The sequence below is a fragment of the Hypanus sabinus genome, chromosome X1 (genome assembly GCF_030144855.1).
Source record: "Hypanus sabinus isolate sHypSab1 chromosome X1, sHypSab1.hap1, whole genome shotgun sequence".
Lineage (NCBI taxonomy): Eukaryota > Metazoa > Chordata > Chondrichthyes > Myliobatiformes > Dasyatidae > Hypanus > Hypanus sabinus.
In genome coordinates, this window is record NC_082738.1 from 5,301,862 (window position 1) to 5,324,048 (window position 22,187).

Genomic DNA, 22,187 nt, shown 5'->3' on the forward strand with positions numbered 1-22,187 from the left:
AATGCCTCTGGATTTGTGGCCCCCTTGCAATTATGTTAAAGGAGGTTGTGCTAACATGAATAACACTGAAACAAATAAGGTAAAAGATAGTGGAACAAGAAAGAGATTTACACTTATTCATAGTAGTTGGGAAGGATGGAATTACTACTGCAAGAAGTAACATTACATATTTTGTGAAATCTATCAATAATAAAAAATTAAAAAAAATACAATTCATATTGATATATAAAAACAAATTTAATCAGGGACCGCGTGACTATCAATGCATTTAGCTTTATCACTGCCATAAAGCAATTGTTTTCCCTATCTGAATGAGCACCTTAGAAGATCCACCATGACTGACAGCATTGACTAAGGATGCATACTCTGAAGTTCAAAAGGAATTCTTTACATATGGAATAACTCTTACAAGAGACCAATGGAACAGTTGAGGAAAACATTTGTACCCTGAAGAGATGTGGAAAAATCAAAGAGGAACAGGCCCGTTCTGCTCATTGTATCCATGCTGACCATAAGACATTGGACCAGAATTAGGACATTCGGCCCATCAAGCCTTCTCCACCATTCCATCATGACTGGTTTATTTTCCCTCACAACCCCATTCTTCTGCCTTCTTCATGTAACCTTCGACACCCTAACCTATCAAGAGCCTATCAACCACCACTTTAAACATGAATTAATTCCACAGATTCGCCACCTTTTGGCTAAAGAAATTCCTCATCTCTTTTCTAAATGGACATCCATGTATTCTGAGGCTGTTCCCTCTGGCACTATACTCTCCCACTATTGGAGACATCCTCTCCATGTCCACTTTATCTAGGCCTTCCTTTCAATATACAGTAGGTTAGAATAAGACCTGAAGCACTTCTACGGTAATCCTATGTGCCCACGTTAAGCTCATCTACGAGAACCTAAAAACACCATCTAGATAGCATGAAGTCAGGACAGAACCTGAGCCACCAATGCAGGCTCTAAAATATTGCAAGTCTTGGAACTAATTGTGTGTGTAAAAGCCCTTTGTTTAACTGTATCATAAGTTTCTATCAGTAGTACAATGAGTTAAATTTTCTCTACATTGAGCCAAGGATATTAAAACTGAAAATCAGAAACACTGCAGATGCTGAGAATCTGAAACAAAAACCAGAAAATGCTGGGAACACTCAGCAGGCAGCATCTGTTGAGAGTGGATCAAAGTTAATGTTTCAGAAGATGAAGGGAGACTTAACGTGAAAAATTGAACCTGTTTAAGTTTTCTCAGACACTGTCTGACCTGCTGAGTGTTTCCAGCATTTTCTATTTTGGTGACAATATTCCATCTGGTGTTCTGACGGATGAGGTAATTGAGGAAATGGAATGGACTGACTCGGTACTGAACTCTGGTACTGATGCCAATCATAAAGGCTGCATAGGAGAATAAGAAATAAAACAGGAGTTAGCCATTCGGTCTACTGTGTCTATGCCAACATTCTTGTGTTCCTCTCCCCCACTGATTCCATCTGCCTTTTGCCCACACGCTGTACAGTACCTCCTGGTTTAAATTGCCCATCACCCTTCCCTTATCTGGTTCCAATGATCACCTCCCTTTCGTATTCACATATGTAGCCTTTGTGTCTCTTCTTATCACCTTATAGCTCGTCTCTTTCTCTAACTGCCTCTTTTATACATCTTAATATATTAAAAAAATCCACCAATCTTTATCTTAAATATACTGGGTGATTGAGCCTCCACAGTTCTCGAAGGATAAAGAAATTCCTCCTCCTCTCAGTTCAGAATGGCTAACCCCATAACTTCAGGCTGTGATTGCTGGTTGTTGACGGCCCAACAAGGGCAAATAGTAAAGTTGTATCTAACCTTTTGAGCCTTATTGTCCCTTTCTTGAAAAAGCATTTTATTTAAGGTTTATTTAAAATATCCAATGAAAAAGCCTTACTCCATAGGCTTAAGGCTCACAGATCTTGATACATCATTGTAATATGCTGAACTGCCATTCAAGTCATAGATTTTACTTTTCTGTGGATGCTGAACTTCATTGTGGTGTGATAGTCAGCTCCAACACACAACAGGCATTCCAAGCCTCTAGTTGTTCACTTGGTCAACTCTCTCATGGTGGACTTCAAAGACTGCATTATAAAATTGAATTATTTAAAGCATTAGAATATTTTGAAAAGAGATGATATTAATATAAAAAGATTGTTTTATGATAATCCATTATTAGCTGAGCCAAACAGTCCAACATCACTGAATGACTGAGGATAAAAATCATCCCTCAAACATCTACAGCACTGTTGATAAATTAGGGTTTTCCATTCAACTGGGATAAAAATATCTAAATTGTTATGTCACAGACTCCAGCTGACCCCCTATCCTGAATTGAGTCTCCCTTTGATTGCCTATATCTGGGAAAATACACCTGAAATATTCCAAGTATTATTTATTTTCTGGCATACAATTTTTAAATGCAGAATATGCAAAGCATGGTGGCTAAAGCAGTGTAATTATGTAAATAACACCAGCTAACCAATTGACAGTTCCAGTCTTTAGTTGTTACCAGTGGGCCAGTCGGTGAAGTTGCCAAGGTGGGGTTGTAATGAGGCTTCTCACAGAGGAAGACAAATTAGAGTCTCCTCTTCTCCACCAGTTTCCCATTCTTACAAGATTCCTCAAACCTTTAATCAGTTTTGCATTATCTCTACACCACAGATATCACTATTGGTTACATATCTAATTTCAGCAATTGAATCTTATTGTAGTTACAAATGTGAAGCCTTATGAAGTTGGAATTACTGTACAGTACATAGCTAAGTGCTGCAAGTTTACCCCTGGTGTCTATTGGTTCTCTGAATTGATTACTTGAACCCCCTCCCCCCCCGACAGCTCAAACAACTGGTTATAATGAGACTTCTCCAGATACGCGAAGATTCTGTTCGTCCATTCTCTTCCGAACACTCCTCCTCATGGCGTCTGCACGTCTATACGGCTGGTTGCGTAGATCTGCATGGGAAAAATATGCACGGTATGAGCCCCAATTGCAGAGAAATAACTGCAGAATCAAATCTACTGGAGATGCATTACATGAAGATGAATCATTTCTCTTAATTGAGATTCAACACAAGAAGCATTGTTTTTCATGGGCAAATTGACAGAACTGAGGTAAATCCTGATACAGTATTGCTTTTGTAGCTGTGTTGAACATTCATGATTTAGGACATTAATCCAGTCTGTAAAAAGCATTATAGATCAGAAGGTTTATGAAAGTCAGCACCTCTACGCAGAAGATTCTCAGGTTAGTACCCATCCTATAAAGATGAACACCAAATTTAGTTGATCATTCCCACTGTTAGAAGTTCACCCTTTTAAATGTGACATTGCAATCACTTGTAATTGTAAAACACTTTGAATGTAGCAAGCCATAAGATTGTCACCAAACATAATTCAGGGGGTGGCATGGTAACATAGTGGTTAGCACAACGTTTTACAATACCAGCGACGCCCCTTCAATTCCAGCCACTACCTGTAAGGAGTTTGTACGTTCTCTCCATGACCGCGTGGGTTTCCTCCAAGTGCTGCAGTTTCCTCCCATAGTCCAATAATGTACCAGTTGGTAGTTTAATTGGTCATTGTAAATTGTCCCATGATTAGGCCAAGATTAAATCGGGGTTTTCTGGGTGGCATGGTTCAAAGGGTCAGAGGGCTGATTCTGCTCTGTATCTCAATAAATCAATAATAATTTGTCACCAAGCCACATATAGATGTTAGGTCGAATAACCTGTCAGAGGCAGGTTTAAAGGACTATCTTGAGAGACAGCATAAAGGGATGCCTTAAGGACAGCACGGAGAAGCAGGTAATGTCCAGAATCTTATGATTGCTCTTGAATCTGGTGCTGTTTGGGATTTATATCTTCTCACTGTGACCACCTGGGTTCTGTCCAGGTGCCCCAGTTTCCTTCTTCATCCCAAAGACTGCTGGTTGGTTGGTCAACTGTAAATTCCCCTGGGGGGAGAACTGGGGGTGTTAATGAGGATATGAGAGAGAATTGGTGGCAGGAAAGTAATCGGGGGGTGGACCACATGGGACTGCACTGAGAAGCAGAAGGAACTCCAGGGCAGAGGGAAATCAGATGAAATCAGGGCCTTAACGGTGGAATGGTCAAATGTTTAAATACAAGGAAGCTTACAAAAAGAAAAATGGAGGTCATCATTATCATAAAGAAAGGTCAACCCTTTAACTGTTTTCACCAAAGGCCTTTACTTACAGAGTCACTGACTGAACCATCTGAATTCATATAACCACACAAGGTTTAGATGCAGAGCTTGTCATTACTATATGACACTCACTAATTTAGTCAAAGAATCAAGGCAAATGTACCAGAAGCATCAATGGTATCTCCAATATATTTAATGAAATGAATTTAAGGGCTTTTACTTTTAATTGGAAACCTGAGATTTTCTCAGTATAATATCATAGCCTGACTCATTGCTAACTATCTGCAGCTAAGTATAGCTAGGTCAGAGTTATAATTTTGATCTGCTTCATGCCCCAGCACAAGTTTGATGCTCAGGGGTTTACTTGGGCAAGGAAATTCATTCATGGCTATTAATTCTTCATCTGATGCCACTTTAATTTCAGGATCAAAAACCAGGTACAGATAGCAGACTTTGGGCTTTTAACACCTCATATCCTACAGGAACACTGACAGTAGACAGAATCTAAATACATTATATCATCTCCCAGACTCTGAATCAAGTGCGCCAACCAAACCCAACAGAGTAAGTCAGAGCACTTGGGTGCCACGGTAGTGTAATGATCAGAGTGACACTGCTACAACTTGGGGCATTGGAGTTTGGAGTTCAATTCCAACATCTTCTGTAAGGAGTCTCTGTATGTCCTCCCTGTGACCATGTGGGTCTCCTCTGGGTGCTCCAGTTTCCTCCCACACTCCAAAGCCATACCAGTTGGTAGGCTAATTGGTTATTGTAAATTATCCTGTGATTAGGCTAGGGTTAAATTGAGGGCTGCTGGGTGGCACAGCTCAGTGGGCTGGAAGGGCATGTCTGTACTGTATCTCTAAGTACATAAATAAACAAATCACGTGATCTACACTATCTTCAGATTTGATGGAGGACAGAGAACTGATGTGACCAGCAAAAGGAGGAAGTGCTTTAGGCATTAAATGGATAAATGTGGAATTCAATTGTCTGACTGGGTGGTGGGTTCAGACTCACAAAGGCCTATGGGGAGGGGGGAGAGGTTAAAGGAGTGCAACCAACTGCATTGATCTTGCAGAGAGCAAGCATGGTGCTGGAACAGGCTCTGTCGGTGCTGGAAATTCCCCAGTTTACGACTGTGTCACTGAGTCTTCAGTTGACAGCAGCCACAAGAAACCCAGGATTCTCCCAGAAAACGGAACATGGTTGATGCACCATCAATAACTCACACTGAGACGTAAGGCGAGATATCGGCTTTTATTGACTGGAAGAAGGAACCAGGAGTGAGTGTCTATCATACAATGTCCTGGAGACTGAGGCCGAGCGTCAGGCCTCAGATCTCCTTTATACAGGGGCCTGTGGGAGGAGCCACAGGAGCAGTCAGCAGGGGGCGTGTCCCGACAGGCACATAGTTCACCACAATGGTAAAATGATTAAGTGGAGGGGCTGCTAATGACAGTATTTGCAATGCATTCTATTTGAGATATATTACTGATGGATCAAATTCTAGTCAGAAAACAGAATCAGAGAATCAGTGCTTCACTTGGTTTGGCATTGGCTCCATTTTGCAATATAGAGTTCATTTTGGGAAATGTTTCTTGCTGCAATACTCTGTCAGAGATGAGAGTAGAGCTTGATAATGCACAGAGTAGCGGAGCTGTATACTCCATGTGTATACCTACTATTGTTTGCACTTATAATTGTACTTAAGTGTATATTATAGGGTTTGTTTCACAGTTGGTCTTGACATGTGAGTTTAGCTAACCAATAACAAGATCTGAGTCCTGGACATTTTTTGATTCATTAAGTCAAATTAAAGGCAGTGTTCAAACCTGTAATGTTCAACTGAGCTGCAGAAAGAGACACTTCACAAACGAAAATTAATAGTACGTTCCACTCAGACACGTACAGCCCCAGAATACAGCCCAATTTGATTTTACGTGACCTCAACATAACCTGATCAACCCTAATTTGACCTTACCCAACCACACAACTTAATCCAATCCCTGGATGATGCTCAACCGAATATGACATGATCCATTCTCCCCAGCCACCGCACAAATACCAATGAGCCAGTGTCTGCACTGGCATCAATGGCCACTCAATGCATGTCCCCCCAAAATAAAAAGCCCACCATTAGAACAGAAAACCCACCCCAACACCAACACACCAAACCCATCACTAATACAGCACCCCATTTCCAATGTATGAGGCCCTTACTCAAAGCTGACACGCACACTGATACGCCTCCAATACAAACAAGATTACGCGGGCTTCCAGAGTTTTATTCAGCAAATTCAAGTTTAGGTCTTCTTTAAGACTACAGATAAATTAATGTCACGCACCTTGCAGCTTACCTGGAAGGGCGCCGCCTGACAGGTTGCACGCAGCAGAGAGGAGGGTAGCACAAAGCAGACAAGCAGCACACAGAGGTGGTAAGCAAAGCCAGCGATGGCAGCAACAGAGAGCGGCTATTAGGCAGTGGAAATACAGCACTCAGAAACAGAAACCTCAGAGTTATAAAATACCACTGTAAAACAGAGCAAAATCTACAAAGGTACCAGTTCAAGTAGAGCCTGTTCAGTTCAGCCACAATTAAACAGAAGGTATCTGTGATGAAACTGACACTCTGACATATCCTGTAAACATCATTTCCAGCTAACGAATGGTGATACACACATCATGTTACAGGCCAAACTTTAGTAACAAAATGGATTCTGTTTTTAACCAATGTCCTGAAAACAATTTTGTCGGTAAGTCAGTAATTACACCAAAAATCACTCAAGTTGGAAACCACAGCTGTACAGAGTGGCATCCAGAGCATGCAAGGCTGATGAGAAAGTGGAGAGAGAGGAAACTACTTCTTCTGCTTGTTCGAACAAACGTGTGCACAAATTCTAAATTTAATATTACTTGTATGTATCAATGTCTGCTAGTTCGTATGCGCGGGCGCTTGCAAGTTAGTCATTCATGACTCAGGGATGGTCTGTATACCCCTTTGGGTTAATGTCAAACTGCAAGTTGTTGCTGGGGTCCCTTGCTGTCTCTGGTATGAAGCACTGTCAACTCGCTACTGGATATAAGAGGTCCCATACTGTATTTTTACCAAGAGTAATAACGACCTGTATTTCTCGTGACATTGCAAAACATCCCAAAGTAGTTCTCAGAAGCAAAGTCATGTGTGGTTACCGCAGACAGCCAAAAGCTTGGTGAAGGAACGCCTTAAAGGAGGAAGTCAGAAACCGAAAGCTGGAGGGATTTTTAAGGGATGTGTGGCAGGAGCTGTAGAGGCTGGAAAGATAAAGTCACAAATGGATTTGAAAAGAGGATAAGAATATTAAAGCTAAAGCAGAAATTAGGGCAACTTTGCAAGTATAGGGGCTGTGGTTAAGTGTGATTTGGAGTGAGTTCAGATACCTGTAATGGAAATGGTGAAAAATGGGAGGTTGGCAGAACTATGGAGTATTTACTGTAAGTCAGTAGTCAAAGGATTTTAGCATCAGATGAACTGAGGAAGGAGCATTAAAACACAGTTATTTATGATGAAGCAGTGTCAGCCAGGTTGCAGTCAGAAGATTGGTCCTGTAAGCCTTGCACTGCACCACTAATTCCAGCAACCATTAAACAACTCCTGAGGGCACACACAGACGGAGGAAACTGGAGCAACTCAGAATGTTGGAAGAGCTCAGTGGGTCATGCAGAATGCACAGAGGGAAACAGACAGTTGTCTTTTTGGGGTCAACGTGAAGGGCCTTGACCTGAAATGTCAACTGTCCATGTCCTCCACAGACTCTGCCTGAGCCACTGAGATCCTCCTGCATTCTGAGTGTGGCTAATAAGTCCTGAGGTCCTCATTCTTCCACTGCCAAGCAAGTTCTTCCTTTCTTTCTTTCTTTATTTATTTAGCGATACAGCACAGAGTAGGCCCTTCCAGCCCTGCTGCCCCAGCAAACCCATAACCCTGATTATCCCTAACCTAATCACGGGACAGTTTACAACGTCCAATTCACCTACCCAGTACGTCTTTGGACTGTAGGAGGAAACCGGAGCTCCCGGAGAAAGCCATAGGGAGGATGTACAGACGCTTCCAGAACAGTGACGGAATTGAACTCCGAGCTCTGGAACACCCTGGGCTGTAACAGTGTCACATTACCCGCTACATTACCATGATGCCCCAATAATTATAACTTTTTGTATAGAGCACCTTTTATACAAAGCGCTTTACTATTGGATAAAATATAAACATTAAAATAAAATAAAAATAAACATGAAAATAAAAGACAAAAAGATGTTAGCTGAAAGCAAGGATAAATAAATAGGTGTTGAGCTGGTGTTTAAAAGTGTCAACTGAGTCTATAGTTTTAGGTACTGAATTCCAAAGTTTAGGAGCGCAGCTAAAAAAACAGGCTGACCTGACAATTATCTTTTGGGGCAGATTGTTTAAATTTAAGAGACCAGTGGAAGAAGAGCTGAGAGCTCAAGCAGGATTATAAAACAAAAACGATTCTGTGATGTACTCCAGTCCTAGGTCACCGAGAGCTTTAACAACATGCAAGAGAACTTTAATTCAGCAGGCCAGCCTCCAGAGTGATTCTTTCTGTCCCACTTGCCAGTCATTATATGTTTTATCTAATGAAGTCACCTTATCTGAAATTCTGTTCACTAGATTCTATGAGTCTTCAGAAGCATCAAATTCAGGGGTTCCCAACCTGGGGTCCATAGTTAATGGTTTGGAAACCCCTGATCTAACTGAACACTGACAATTTTCCGAAGTGTGCCCCTCTACCTAACATGGAGTCAGACTGATACAGCATACAAACAGGCCTTTCAAACACAGTCTGCACCAATCTAACCAAACATTTTTATACTAATGCTTTTCTAATTCCATTTTTTCTCACTGGGAAAACACGATTTATTTATTTAAAAATTGAGATACAGCATGCAACAGGCCCTTCCTAAACTGCCGGTTTAACCTTAGCTTAACCATGGGACAATTTACGATGACCAATTAACTACCAACTGGTACATCTGTGGACTGCGGGAGGAAACCGGAGCACCCGGAGGAAACTCATGCGGACACAGGGAGAACGTACAAACTCCTTACGGGCAGGATCGGTAATTGAACTTGGGTCACTGGTACTGTAAAGCACTGTGCTAACCACTATGCTACCTTGCTACAGCACTAGAATGTTACACAAACATGACAGGAGGTCGGGACTAAAGCTGGGTCACTGGAGCCGTCAGGCAGGAGCTCTCCCAGATGGGCTACTGTATCACCCAAATGGATGGCTCTAACTTTCAGACAAGAAAATAGTACAGGTTGAGTTACCATTTCAGATTTCCTACAAACCAAGTGCAGGCCTCATTTCCGTAGTCTGTGAACCTCTGTTACTATTGTGCCCCCTATGTATTGGAAAGTTATCAGCAGGTGATGCTAAGTCACCTCATGCCCACTTACACTGCCCAAGTGGCAGAGTTTTTATATTGGAAATGGCATGGCACACAACCACAGATTCCCTGCATGATGGATATTTTTGGCACTAATTAATTCTGAGTTGTGTCATGCCCTGAGCTGCACATATTTCAATAAAAGGAGTATAGTAAGAAAGATGGTTGAGTTTAGGGCACAGATCAGTATGTGGAATTATAGCCATTAGTGAGACTTGGTTGTAGGAGGGGCAGGGCTGGCAGCTCAATATTCCGGGGTTCTGTTGCTTTAGGGTGGGAGGGATTAAAGGGGTGGTGGGATGGCATTATTAGTCAGGGAAAATGTCATGGCAGTGCTCAGACGGGCTAGACACGGGAGCTCATCTACTGAGGCTATAAAGTTGGAACTGAGGAATAAGAAAGGGATGGCCATGTTTGGGGATTACATTATAGACCACCCAACATTCCATGGGATTTAGAGGAGCCAAGTTGTAGAGAGATTGCAGACTGTTGTGAGAAATATAAGGTTGTTATAGTAGGTGATTTTAACTTTGTACATATTGACTGGGAACCCATACTGTAAAAGGGTTGGATGGGATTGAATTTGTCAAATGTGTTCAGGAAAGTTTCTTTAATTAGAACATAGAATACCCAACCAGAGAGAGAGAATGATACCATTAGGGAATGAGACGGGACAGATGACAGAAGCTTGAGGAAAGGAACAGTTCGCATCTTGTGATCACTAATGTCAAGATAATTATGAAGAAGGAGAGGTTTGGTCCACGGATTGATATTCTAAATTAGAGAAAGGCAAATTTTGATGGTATCAGAAAGGATCTGGCAAGTGTGGATTGGGACAGGCTGTTTTCTGGCAAAGGTGTATTTGGTAAGTGGGAGGGCTTCAAAAGTGAAATTTTGAGAGTAGAATTTGTATATTCCTGTCAAAATAAAAAAACAAACAAGGATAACAGATTTAGGGAAACTTGGTTTGAGAGATATTGAGGTCCTGGTGAAGAAAATGGAGGTGCATAGCAGGTAGGCGAGTGGGAATAAATGTGGTGTTTATGGAGTACAAGAAATGCAAGAGAACACTTAATCAGGAAATCAGGAGGGCTAAAAGAAGGCACAAGATTGCTCGAACAGATGAGATGAAGGAGAATCGCAAGGACTTCAACAGATATATTAAGAGCAAAAGGATAGCAAGGGATAAATTTGGTCCACCATAAGATCAGAATGGTAATTCATGCGTGGAGCCAAAACAGATAGGGAGATCTTAAATGGCACTTTTGCATTTGTATTTATTTTGAAGAGACAGACACAGAATCTATAGATGTGAAGCAAAGCAGCAGCGAGGTCATGGACCCTATAGAGATTAAAGAGGAGGAGGTGTTTGCTATCCTGAGGCAAATCAGAGTTGACAAATCCCCAGGGCCTGACAATAAGTTCCCTTGGATCCTGAGGAAGGCAAGTGCAGAAATTGCAGGGCCCCTAGCAGAGATGTTTAAAATGACATTAGCCACGGGTGAGGTGCTGGAGGTTTGGAGGATAGCTGATGTTGTTCCATTGTTTAAGAAAGGCTGTAAGAATAAGTCAGAAAATCATAGACTGGTGAGCCTGACATCAGTAGTAGGAACGTTATTGGAAGGTATTCAAAGGACGTGTGTGTGTGTGTGTGTGTGTGTGTATAGACACACACTGTCAACATGGCATCGAGTTTAATCAATCTTACAGAGTTTTTCAAGGGAAGTGGGTGTTGATACATGGACTTTAGTAAGGCCTTTGACAAGGCCCCACGTGTGAGGTTAGTCAGGAAGGTTCAGTCGCTCGGCATTCAGGATGAGGTAGTAAATTGAATTAGTCATTGGCTTTGTGGGAGAAGCCAGAGAGTGGTAGTAGACAGTTGCCTCTCTGACTGGAGGCGTGGTGTGCTGCAGGGATCGGTGCTGGGTCCTTTGTTGTATATATCTATATCAATGATCTGGATGATAATGTGGTAAACTGGATCAGTAAATTTGCGGATGACACCAAGATTGGGAGTGTAGTGGAAGACTATGAAAGCTTGCAGTGGGATCTGGACCAGCTGGAAAAATGAGCTGAAAAATGGCAGATGGAATTTAACACAGACAAGTGTGAGGTTTTGCACTTTGGGAGGACAAACCAGGGCAAGTCTTACACAGTGAACAGTAGGGCACCAAGGAGTGTAGTAGAACAGAGGGATCTGGCAATACAGATCTATAACTTCTTGAAAGTGGTGTCGCAAGTAGATAGTATTGTAAAGAAAGCTTTTGTCACATTGGCCTTCATAAATCAAAATAGTGAGTACAGGAGTTGGAATGGTACTGTATGTTGAAGTTAACCAAGACATTGTTGAGGCCTAATTTGGAGTATTCTATGCAGTTTTAGTCACCTACCTACAGGAAAGATGTCAATAAGATTGAAAGATTGCAGAGAAATTTTTTCAAGATCTTGTCAGGACTTGAGGACCTGAGTTATAGGGAAAGGTTGAATAGGTTAGGATTTTATTTTCTATAGTAGGAGAATGAGAGGAGAGAAAATAGAGGTTTACATAATTATGAGGGGTATAGATCAGGTAAATGCAAACAGGCTTTTTCCACTGGGGTTGGGTGAGACTAGAACTAGAGGGCAGGGGTTAAGGATGAAAGGTGAAATGTTTAAGGGGAACATGAGGGGAAACATCTTCACTCAGTGGGTGGTGAGTGTGGAATGAGCTGCTATGAGTGATGGATGCCGGTTTGAGTTCAACGTTTAAGAGACGTTTGGTTAGGTACATGGATGTGAGGGGCACGGAGGGCTATAGACTGGGTACAGGTCAATGGGACTAAGCAGGTAAGTGGTTCGGTGTGGACTAGATGGGCCGAAGGGCCTGTTCCTATGCTGTAGTGTTCCATGACTCTATTATATTACTCTGCATGGCATCGTCCTGTGGATAACTTGTTGCCTACATTTCTACTTTGTAAACAACAAGTGTATGTCATTTGCACTCGAATACTTCAGGTTATCCCGAAATCATGAAAAATAAGTACTGTACATCACTTCGCCAGTGGCTGATTGATTCCCAAGTGCTGATCTTTCTTTTCTTGCAATCAGCGGAGGAAATGTTTTTAAAATAAAGAGCACTCCATTGCTTGGGAAGATACCAACAGTCACGTAGGCACTAATTCATCCAATGTATTTCCAAGCCAGCTGGCCTCCAGCACAGAGGAGGGATGGGGACTTTATGTTGCAATGGATGCAATATCACTTGAACAATTTCTGTGGGGAAATGTTTTAATTGATACAAATGAGATTATCTTGGTCCAGCATGTAACACAAATACTAATGCTTTTAAAGTTATGGCAACCACACAACATTTTACAGGGGATTTGACAGTCTATTTTTGGATTACTAACACTTTTAATGATATAATGACTATTTTACATATACTGTATTTATACACACACACACACAATCACACACATTATATATATCACTTGACGAGTGAAACAGAGTTCTCGCAAGGATTGACTATGTTGACCTTAATATCGGCTACATTGAAATTTTCTCATTTACATGCAGGGTATGATGAATGACGATGATATCAATTCCTACTGAAATGCTAATGGACAAAAGATTAAAGAGCTGAGTTACCTAGCGAAGGTTTGGGGGTCACTATGGCGGACTTTCGTCATTAAACGAAGCATCGTACAAGAGTCGAGAAGAGCGCTTGCCAGTCCGTGCAGTGAAGGGGACAGTCTTCAACGCTGCCCGGACGAGTTCCCACGAGTAATAATGGAGCAGAGGGTGGAGTCGAGTGTATGGAAGAGGTGGCGGGGAAGAACAGAAGACAAGGAAGGGAAGGGAGAAAGAGCAGAGGAACGGGGGGGGGGGGGGGGGTAGAAAAATGGTTGGAGAGAGAGGCAGAGGGATGGGACAGAAAGATAGGAATAGGGAATTAGGGAGAGAGAGGGTGCAAGAGAGGTGTACAGAGGAAGATGTGTATTGAGATAGAAAAGGATACAGCAGGATTATGAAGCAGATGAAAGTTTAGAAATAGTCATACAAACAGGAAAGTAAGAGAGAGAGCGCAATGGATTACAAAGGGAAGGAAAAAAGAGTATGTGAAAGGCAGGGAGCAGGGAGGGAAACAGAGAAGAGCAAAGGTCAGAAAGTGAGTGTTGCAAAAGGCAGTTTGCAGCTAAACAGAATCAGCAGTTAGCAAGAAGGATTCAAACTGATTCTCACACTACAAGTTTGAAGCAATAGTTGTTTCCCAGCAACGGCAAGCAGAGGACTATGTTTGGGAAGGTGATATACATGCCTTCTTCACGTTATCTGGCAGTGGCCATAACGTCACCATGGTGATCATGGTGAAAGTGACATGCCCCTGCTTGGCCAGCTGTCTTTTGAAAACTATTATTTTGTAATCATCAATATATTTAGACATTGTTCTAAATTTTGGATGTGAGTCCACCCGCCTAATGGTTTAATGAGATTATACAGCAAGGAAGAGATCATGGGATCACTTATCACTTGGTTAATTATTCAGCTTAATATTAATTCCATCTAGCATCTTTACTCAGATCAATACACACTGGGATACCTAAAAACTTGCTAAAACACCTTTTATAAGAATAGTCTGTGTTCAAGTTTCTGAACTCATAGCCTTGAGGGGAGTTCCATTGTCCCAAGACTGCTTGGCTCACAAACTGGCTAAATTAAATTGTGTTATTACAGCTATAAATCCATCTAATTTCCAGAAAATGTGTCCAGACTATAAAACAACAAAAGTGATTAAGATAAACAAATTGCTACCTTTCCTTCCCTTCCTGTTCTCATCCTCCCACCACAGTTTTTAGAGGAATTGTAAATGATATTTTTCTGTACCACTTTCTACCTACAATACTGTGCAAAAGTCTTAGGCACATGTTAAAAAATCCTGTAATGCAAAGATGCTTTCAAAAATAATGTAAAATTTCTTAGTATCAAATATTACTATACGGAGCAGTAAACAGTAAAAAACTAAATCAAATCAACATTTGGTGTGACCACCCTTTGCCTATAAAACTACATCTATTCTCTTAGATACACTGCCATGTAGTTTTAACAGAAAATTGGCTGTTAAGTTGTTCCAAGCATCTTGGAGAAATTGCCACAGTTCTTTTGTGCACTTCAGCTGTCTCATTTGCTTCTGTCTCTCTGCGTAATCCCAGACAGCCTCGGTGATATTGAGATCAGGAATCTGTGGAGGCCGTACCATCTGAAACCATGTAAAAATCTAGGGTGCCTAAGACTTTTGCACAGTACTGTATCTGACTGTAACCTTAGTTTGAAAGGGACCTGACTACTCCTCCCAATCAAATAATCTTACCCAGACAGTTTTAGTGTTTTTCTGTATGAGGTACAGCCATTGGCTATAGAGTATTGTTTTTCAGCCAATCAGTTCTTCCAAGATTGATAAACTGCACCATAGGTGCAATGAATTGGCCTAGGAGTTAGAAGGCCACCAGATCTCAACTCTAATCACCTGCTTCAACTCTAAATCCTTTGACAATCACACACAACAAAAATCTATCAATATGAATCTTGAAAACTCCAGTTGTTCCCCACCAAACATTGCTTTTAAGTGGAAAGAATTCAATGAGGAACATCATGGTTTTAGAGTTATAGTTGTACAGCACAGAAATGGGCCCTTCAGCACACCATTTTCATAGCAACCCTCTTGCTCATCTACATTAATCTCATTTGCCCACATTAGATCTGCATCCTTTTACACCTTTCCTTTTAAACTGTCAATACCTCTTGAGCATAGTAAATTTACCTGATTTCCTCTTGAAGGTGTTCCAGATATCAAAAAATCCCTGTGCTTTAGAGATCCCCTCTAAATCTCTCTCTTGTCATCCTAAACATCTGCCCCCTTTTATACTTGACCATTGGAAAAAAAACATTATGATCAATTTACTTGAAAGACCTGCTGTCAAGTTACCCCAGAGGAGAATCCTTGTTTACTTTTTTAGTGGGGAGGAAGATACAAGTCACAAAAGACACCTCTTTCAAGTACTCCTTAATTAATGAATGCCTTAGCTATAAATTTTTGGTATAATGCCATTGGCTTGTTAAAACACACATCCTCGACTTACAAATCTATTTTCGACAAGGATAGGTACTACTTTCCATGAATTACAAAATACTGCACTGAAAGGCATTTTAATTTGTTAACCTAAGAGATTTTGCAGATGCTGGAAATCCCAAGCAACACACACAAAGTGCTGGAAGAACTCAGCAAGTCAGGCAGCATCTATGGAGCGGAATAAACAGCTGAAGTTTTGGGCCAAGACCCTTCATCAGGACTCATCGTTAAGTTTTGCTTAGTGAATGTGTTTTCCAGGAATACAGTACATGCCTTTTGCAAATCAAGGATTATCCCCATCTCACACTTCTGTCCAGAAGTTTCTTGACGCTATGCCACTCCCCGCCTGATGAAGTACCTGTGATAATATCTTCAATTGCTCCATCCTTGCCCTCATAAACCATCCTCTCTTTCCCTTGCTGCTTCTTCTTCAGCTCGGCCATCAGGTCCATGTGAGGGGCTTTATTCTTCACAGGAAGAGGCTGGGAGAAGAAAGTGCAGAATTTAGTCAGAATGGGAGCTGGAATCTGCAAAGTAAGTAACCATTTAAACAGTGCTTAGGCAGTGACAAGCTTAATGTTTTCTTCTTTTCTTCATGCTTTGTGTCTTGACGGCCTTTTTCTGCTGCTCACTGATTACTGGCAGGCTGTTTCATAAGGTCAGGAAGATTACAGCGTGTTGAGTTATGTGTTTCTTTGCATCTTGGAATATCAACCCAGGTGAACTAACACTGGGGTCATACAGGGGTCAGCACAATGCTAGCAACCACTGGTTGAGTAATATAGACGTCAGTTAAGTCATAGAGTCATACAGCAAGGAAACAGGTCTTGGTCTCACCAAGTGTCAGCGACTACCAAAAAACAATTTACATTAATTTCACTTTGTTCACCCCCACATTCCCTTCAATTCCCCTTTGGTTCTGCTATCAGCAGCTTGCTCAGGAAAGCCAAGCAAACTAAGCAATCAGCAAGTCCTTGAAATGTGGAGGAAACTGAAACACCCTCGTGGTCACAGGGAGAAGACAAATTGAACCTGGATTGTTGGAGCTGTGAGACTCCACCTTCACCTATGTACTGACTCAAGGGGCAGACTCCTTCTGGGCCTCTGCGAAGTTTGCCCTACATCCCAAAAAAGGCAATTGCCACCCTCATTCTGGGGAGCATAGAGGATAAAGGAAGAGTGGGTGGTGCTGAGGTTATGTGGACTGGTAAATAACTGCAAAAACCTACATGCAGGTTGCACCAAATCTTCAGGCATAAAGGATCTCAAATCTGTCGACTTGATGATATGTGTAAACTTTGCGCTGCTGTCAACTCCACTGCTGAACCCATGGGGCCTTTAAATCAACAATTCAGATGTCGAAGAGCCTCTTATTTAGACACAGGCCAGATACTTGAGAATCTCTCAATGACCTCCAGAACTGCCAACAATTATAAAGTAACAACTCTCTGTGGTGCCAGAAGAACTACTTTTTCTCTTTGACAGTCTGATGGATCACAAGAGGCCCACTGTTAGGCTGGAAAATGACGTGTGTGAATTTGAGTCCCTCTTTCATGTCATTAAATTGTAGAATGGAGGCTTTTCTTGTTTTAGAGAACCAGAAATGTTTCAACCAAATGCACTATATCCAAATTATTATTTTTACTTAACTCATCTGAAGCCATAGGAATTACAACTGATAAAAGTTTCCATTCAGAGGCCTTACCTTCTCATCTGGTTGTCCTTTGCTTGAGGGTGATCCTGTCTCCCCGGCGTCCTGGGTTACCATTTCCTCCTGCTTCTTTCGGACCTCGTTTTCATGCTCGGCTTGCTGGGGTAAAGCCACAAATAAAACAGTCATCAGTTAGTAGAAATCAAACACCTGCGAATACTGAAAATCTGAAATTAAACAGAAAATGCTGGAAACAGTGAGCACGCCAGCCAGCATCTGAGGAAAAAGAAACAGTCAATATATTGAGTAGAAAACCCTTTAAATGTGGAAGCATCAGCCTTACAATCTTCTTTATTACCCATTGACAAATATTTTCATCACATACACCTAATTTTCCTTGCAGTGTTTCAAAGGACACGGAGGAGAATTCATTATGTTTATGCAGATATTTTGAAAGTGTAATTCATTAGTCTGACTTCACTGTCACCAGTGTGGCATTCCTTTTCAGGTTTATATCCAATTTTCATTTGATAGTTACAAATGAATCACCCTCCAGCTCCCTTTGGTGTTCTCCGTCAGCATAAAAAAGGACTCTCAACCTTGCTCAGGCAGGTGGCTGCTGTTTGGGTTTAACCCTGAGAATCCCACATTCCACTAATGATTTAAGAATCTGTAAGGTTACAAGTTCTAATTTGGACCAAATGTCTTCTCGATTACTTTTACATCCTCAGCTCATTCTTTCATGTGTCCAACTTCCTCATACCCAGAGGGTGGACAAACTTGGATTATTTTCTCCTGATTGTTGGAGGCCAAGGGCAATCCTGATTTAGGCTTATAAAATGATGAGAGGCATAGATAAGGTAGAGAGTCAGTATCTTTCTGGTTCCTTAAGGTTGTTAGAGCCGGAGGTGGTATGAAAACAAGCTCCCACTACGGATTAAATGCTCCCAATTGCATGCACCTCAAATAGCCTCTGACAACCAAGTCCAGCTCCCGGCGTTCACGTGTGGCTTTGTTACGAAGCCCAGCGAAACTGTTTCTACTGACAGGAAAAGGGGCAAAGCAGGTTACTGGCGCCTTAAAACCAGTTGCTTCAGGCAGATGGGGCTCATCAGCCATGGTTGGCAGCTCACCTAGAAGGAAAACTGATCTCAAATCTCTGCTGCATTTTGGCTATACCCTCCCATAGAGAAGGCTTCAGGAATAAACCCCGAGGGAAAATTCCAGAGCTGGAGTCCATAAGGCAGTCCCATGTTGAGTTCAATGTTGACTGGCAACTCCTGTGATGCTGCTGGTACCAAACTGTATTGATCTCTGCCGTTCCTTTGGGTTCGTCAGATTTTAGGAAATGGTGAACTTGCTACCTGGGCAACAGCTGGCTCTCCATATCGTACTGCCCTGGCTTGTGTATCTAGACAGCTGGGACGCAACATCCATCATCAATCCCAACCAATGGAGGCGTCACTGTCTCAGAGTCTTTCTATAGGCAGATGGTTTTCATTTAATTTAGCACAACATTCAGCACAGACATCATGGGCCAAAGGGCCTGTTTCTGTGCTGTAGTGCTCAATGTTTTATAAACTGATTGACTACTCAAATGGCATTTCTCGACAAAGCATTCCACAGTTGGCTGAACATGCCCCGGGAATCAGTTTACAGTTTTAAATTTGAGTTCCCCTCACATGGAACAACCAGTGGTTCAACAATACCTTCATCGAACTAAGCCACTCTGTTCTGCTTTCTTCAAGCACAAGTATAGAAGTTTGCCGCTGTGAATGGAATATGGTGAACATTTGTACATACACACTGTACATAACATGCACTTGAGAGGTTGACGGAGGGGCTGGACTGATGGAGGGTTTGTACTGAAAGAGCAACAGAGTCAACTGGCGTATCTAATAAACTTCCTCTTTTCAAGTCCAGGATGTGTTCAGGAGAACATTTACTGGGCAATTAATTGCTCAGCTTCTAATCTTTAAAATGTTTCATTTGCTTCATCATTTGATTGACTAGAAGTGAAATGTAGGAAGAAATAAACAGTCAGAGGTAACCAGTAAAGTCAATTTAGCATAGTTCATTCTAGTGAGAATCAACAGAAATTGTCTGGTCTTCCCAGTCCATACCTTATAGGCCTTGATGAACCGCAAAAAGAATGGGAAGAACATATTTGGAGGCACTTTTTTCACATCTTCCCCAAAATAGTCAACAACAGACTGGTAAGCCTCCTGTGGGAGAAAGAGTACAAACAATATTGGTTTCCGAATTAACATTTTGATAAGGAATAATTAACATCAAACAAGGGCAGAGGGTGGACTTCATCAATATTTTTATTGCTGTTCTGAAGTAAACAAAGACCGTGATTTTCCACTTAGCTTCATCTCCTAGAAGGGAAAGAGCAGGAAGTGCATGGGAGACTCACCATATCCAAGTCCCACCATCCTGACCTGGACACATAATGTCTTTGTTTTAGCTGTTGCTGGGTCCTGGAATGACTTCCCATCACTGGGCATCACTGGCAAGGTGATGAAGGCTGCATCTTTTGTGGGCAACTTAACTTCTCTAGGATATCCATTAAGAACCAATAAGTGTCTTTATTTCCAAAATTATTTTAAAACAAGGAACCTGAACTACAGAAATTAAAAATATAAAAAAGTTCTGCTAATTCTTGTAGAAAATTAAATGAATTAGCTAAATTCGCTTAATACTCTCTAAAGGTAATTGCAATCCCACTGGCTTGAACAAGCTGCTATGAGACAGAGTTTACTTCTGTCCTCCTGAGGTCCAAGACAATCACCAACAATCCCAATAGCAAGGACGGGATCCTGAAGGGGTGAAGCCGGCTTGAAGTTGGGGAGGGGTGGCAGGGGCAACCATGTATCCTTATTGTCCCAGGATGGTGGTGCTTCATATATCAATTTGTTGGATAGATAATTGTCAATAATCTTTGGTGATGGTCTGGAGCCACATACCGACAAGGTTCAATAAGCACACCAGGCACTCTTCTCCCAGGACCACTGTTGCCCTAAATATGACAGTCAAACAACTGCACAGCCACACCAGATACAAGATTTTCAGTCTGCCTTAGAGGTGTCTGAACTTATCATCTTGCACTACAAACACAAGCTACTGTCTGACTGCCCCAGTAACACTGAACATCCCTGACTGAAGATTTAGAGGACAGCAGTTAATTTTGTTACAACACAAGGTCTTGCCCAGTCTGCCAAAGGTGCAAATTGAAATGGAATATCTGCAGGGTGAGCAGAGTGTCCCAATAACAAAAAAATTACAGTTCACAACAGATGAAGTGAGGAAAGTCCTATATCATGGTGTTTTGGAGAGCCCAGAAAATAGCTCAGACCTTTATTTGCAAGAAACTCAGAGAAGCACTCTTTGTGGAAGCAATCCAGGTGATGAACAAGGGAGCTCTGGACAAAATTTGGGAAGATCATAAGATATAAAAACGAAATTAGGCCATTTGGCCCAATGAATCTGCTCCGCCATTCAGTTTTGCTGATTTTTTTCAATCTATTCTCCTGCTTTCTCAGCATACCCTTAACTGCTTACTAATCAAAAACCTATCGACCTCTGTCTTAAATATACCAAATGACTTGGTCTCCACAGCCATCTGTGGCAATAAATTCCATAGAATAAGCCTTCACTTATCTTTCATTTCAGGGATCTGGGATTCACTAGCAAGGCCACTATTCACTGTCCATCCCTAACTGCCTTCAAGAAGGTGGTGCTGAGTTGCCATCTTGAACTGCTGCAATTCTTCGAACAAAATTACTTCCCTGGTGTTGTTGGGATCCAACATCATTCTCCCAGGTCACTACAGTGCATAACCTGCAGATGGTGGTGTTACTGTGTGCCTGCTGTCTTTGTTAATTTTTTTTACACACACATAGAGTGGTGGTTGCCTGAAACGCATTGCCTGGGATGGTGGTAGAGGCAGACACAATAGGGAGATTTAAGAGACTCTTAGATAGGAACATGGATGAAAGAAAAATGCAGAGTTATGGGCTCTGTAGGAGAAAAGGGTTAAATTGATCATGAAGTAGGGTTATATAGGTTGGCACAAATCGTGGGGCATCCAAATAGTCCCTATTGTTTGATGTCTTCTGTATTTCGTTGCGGTAAAGGTTGATTTCTGGAAGGTGCTGTTGGATAGTACACACAGTGCAGTCTCTATGATCCATGATGGTGGGAATACATGTGAAAAGGGGTTGATTGGTTAATAGGATGAGAAATAAAAGGGCTACATTGTCCTGGATGGTGTTGAACCTCTAGAGCAGGGGTGTCAAACTCATTTTAGGTCACGGGCCGGATTGGGCAAAATGCAGCTTCATGCGGGCCGGATCAGTTGGGCGCGTGCGAACGCAGCTTTCATTGCCTCCGTTTTTTCAGCCTGTTCTCATGTGTCTCAGTCTCTGCTATAACTACAAAGTGTTTCACTTCACAAATTCTGTTTCTTATGAAGAAGACTGCTGAGCAAGCATTATTTTTATGATTGGTATTAACTTACAATCATAGGCTTCATATCGCCAGGCCATTAATAATTAAAATAATAGATCTATCTAAAATGATCTCCCGGGCCGGATATAATTGTATGCCGGGTTGGATATGGCCCGCGGGCCTTGAGTTTGACATCACTGCTCTAGAGGGTAGATGGCAGTGCACTTACCCAGGCAAGTGGGTAAAAGTCCATCACCTTACTGATGTGCACCTTAAATTAGAATATCACTGACATACAGTATATCATGGAAGTTGTTGTTTTGC

General features: G+C 41.7%; 1 protein-coding gene across 1 annotated transcript in view; it reads right to left on the reverse strand.

Moving 5' to 3' along the window:
• Positions 1–218: 218 nt before the first annotated feature.
• Positions 219–22,187, reverse strand: part of fmnl1a (formin-like 1a) — a 223,862-nt gene continuing 201,893 nt past the window's right edge. Inside the window, exons 24-27 of the mRNA XM_059955710.1 lie at positions 19,535–19,636; positions 17,466–17,570; positions 16,119–16,242; positions 219–2,991 (exon numbers count right to left, since the gene is read on the reverse strand). Of these exons, the coding sequence (XP_059811693.1) occupies positions 2,888–2,991; positions 16,119–16,242; positions 17,466–17,570; positions 19,535–19,636 (435 nt within the window). The 3' untranslated portion in view covers positions 219–2,887. The remainder of the gene's footprint in view (positions 2,992–16,118; positions 16,243–17,465; positions 17,571–19,534; positions 19,637–22,187) is intronic.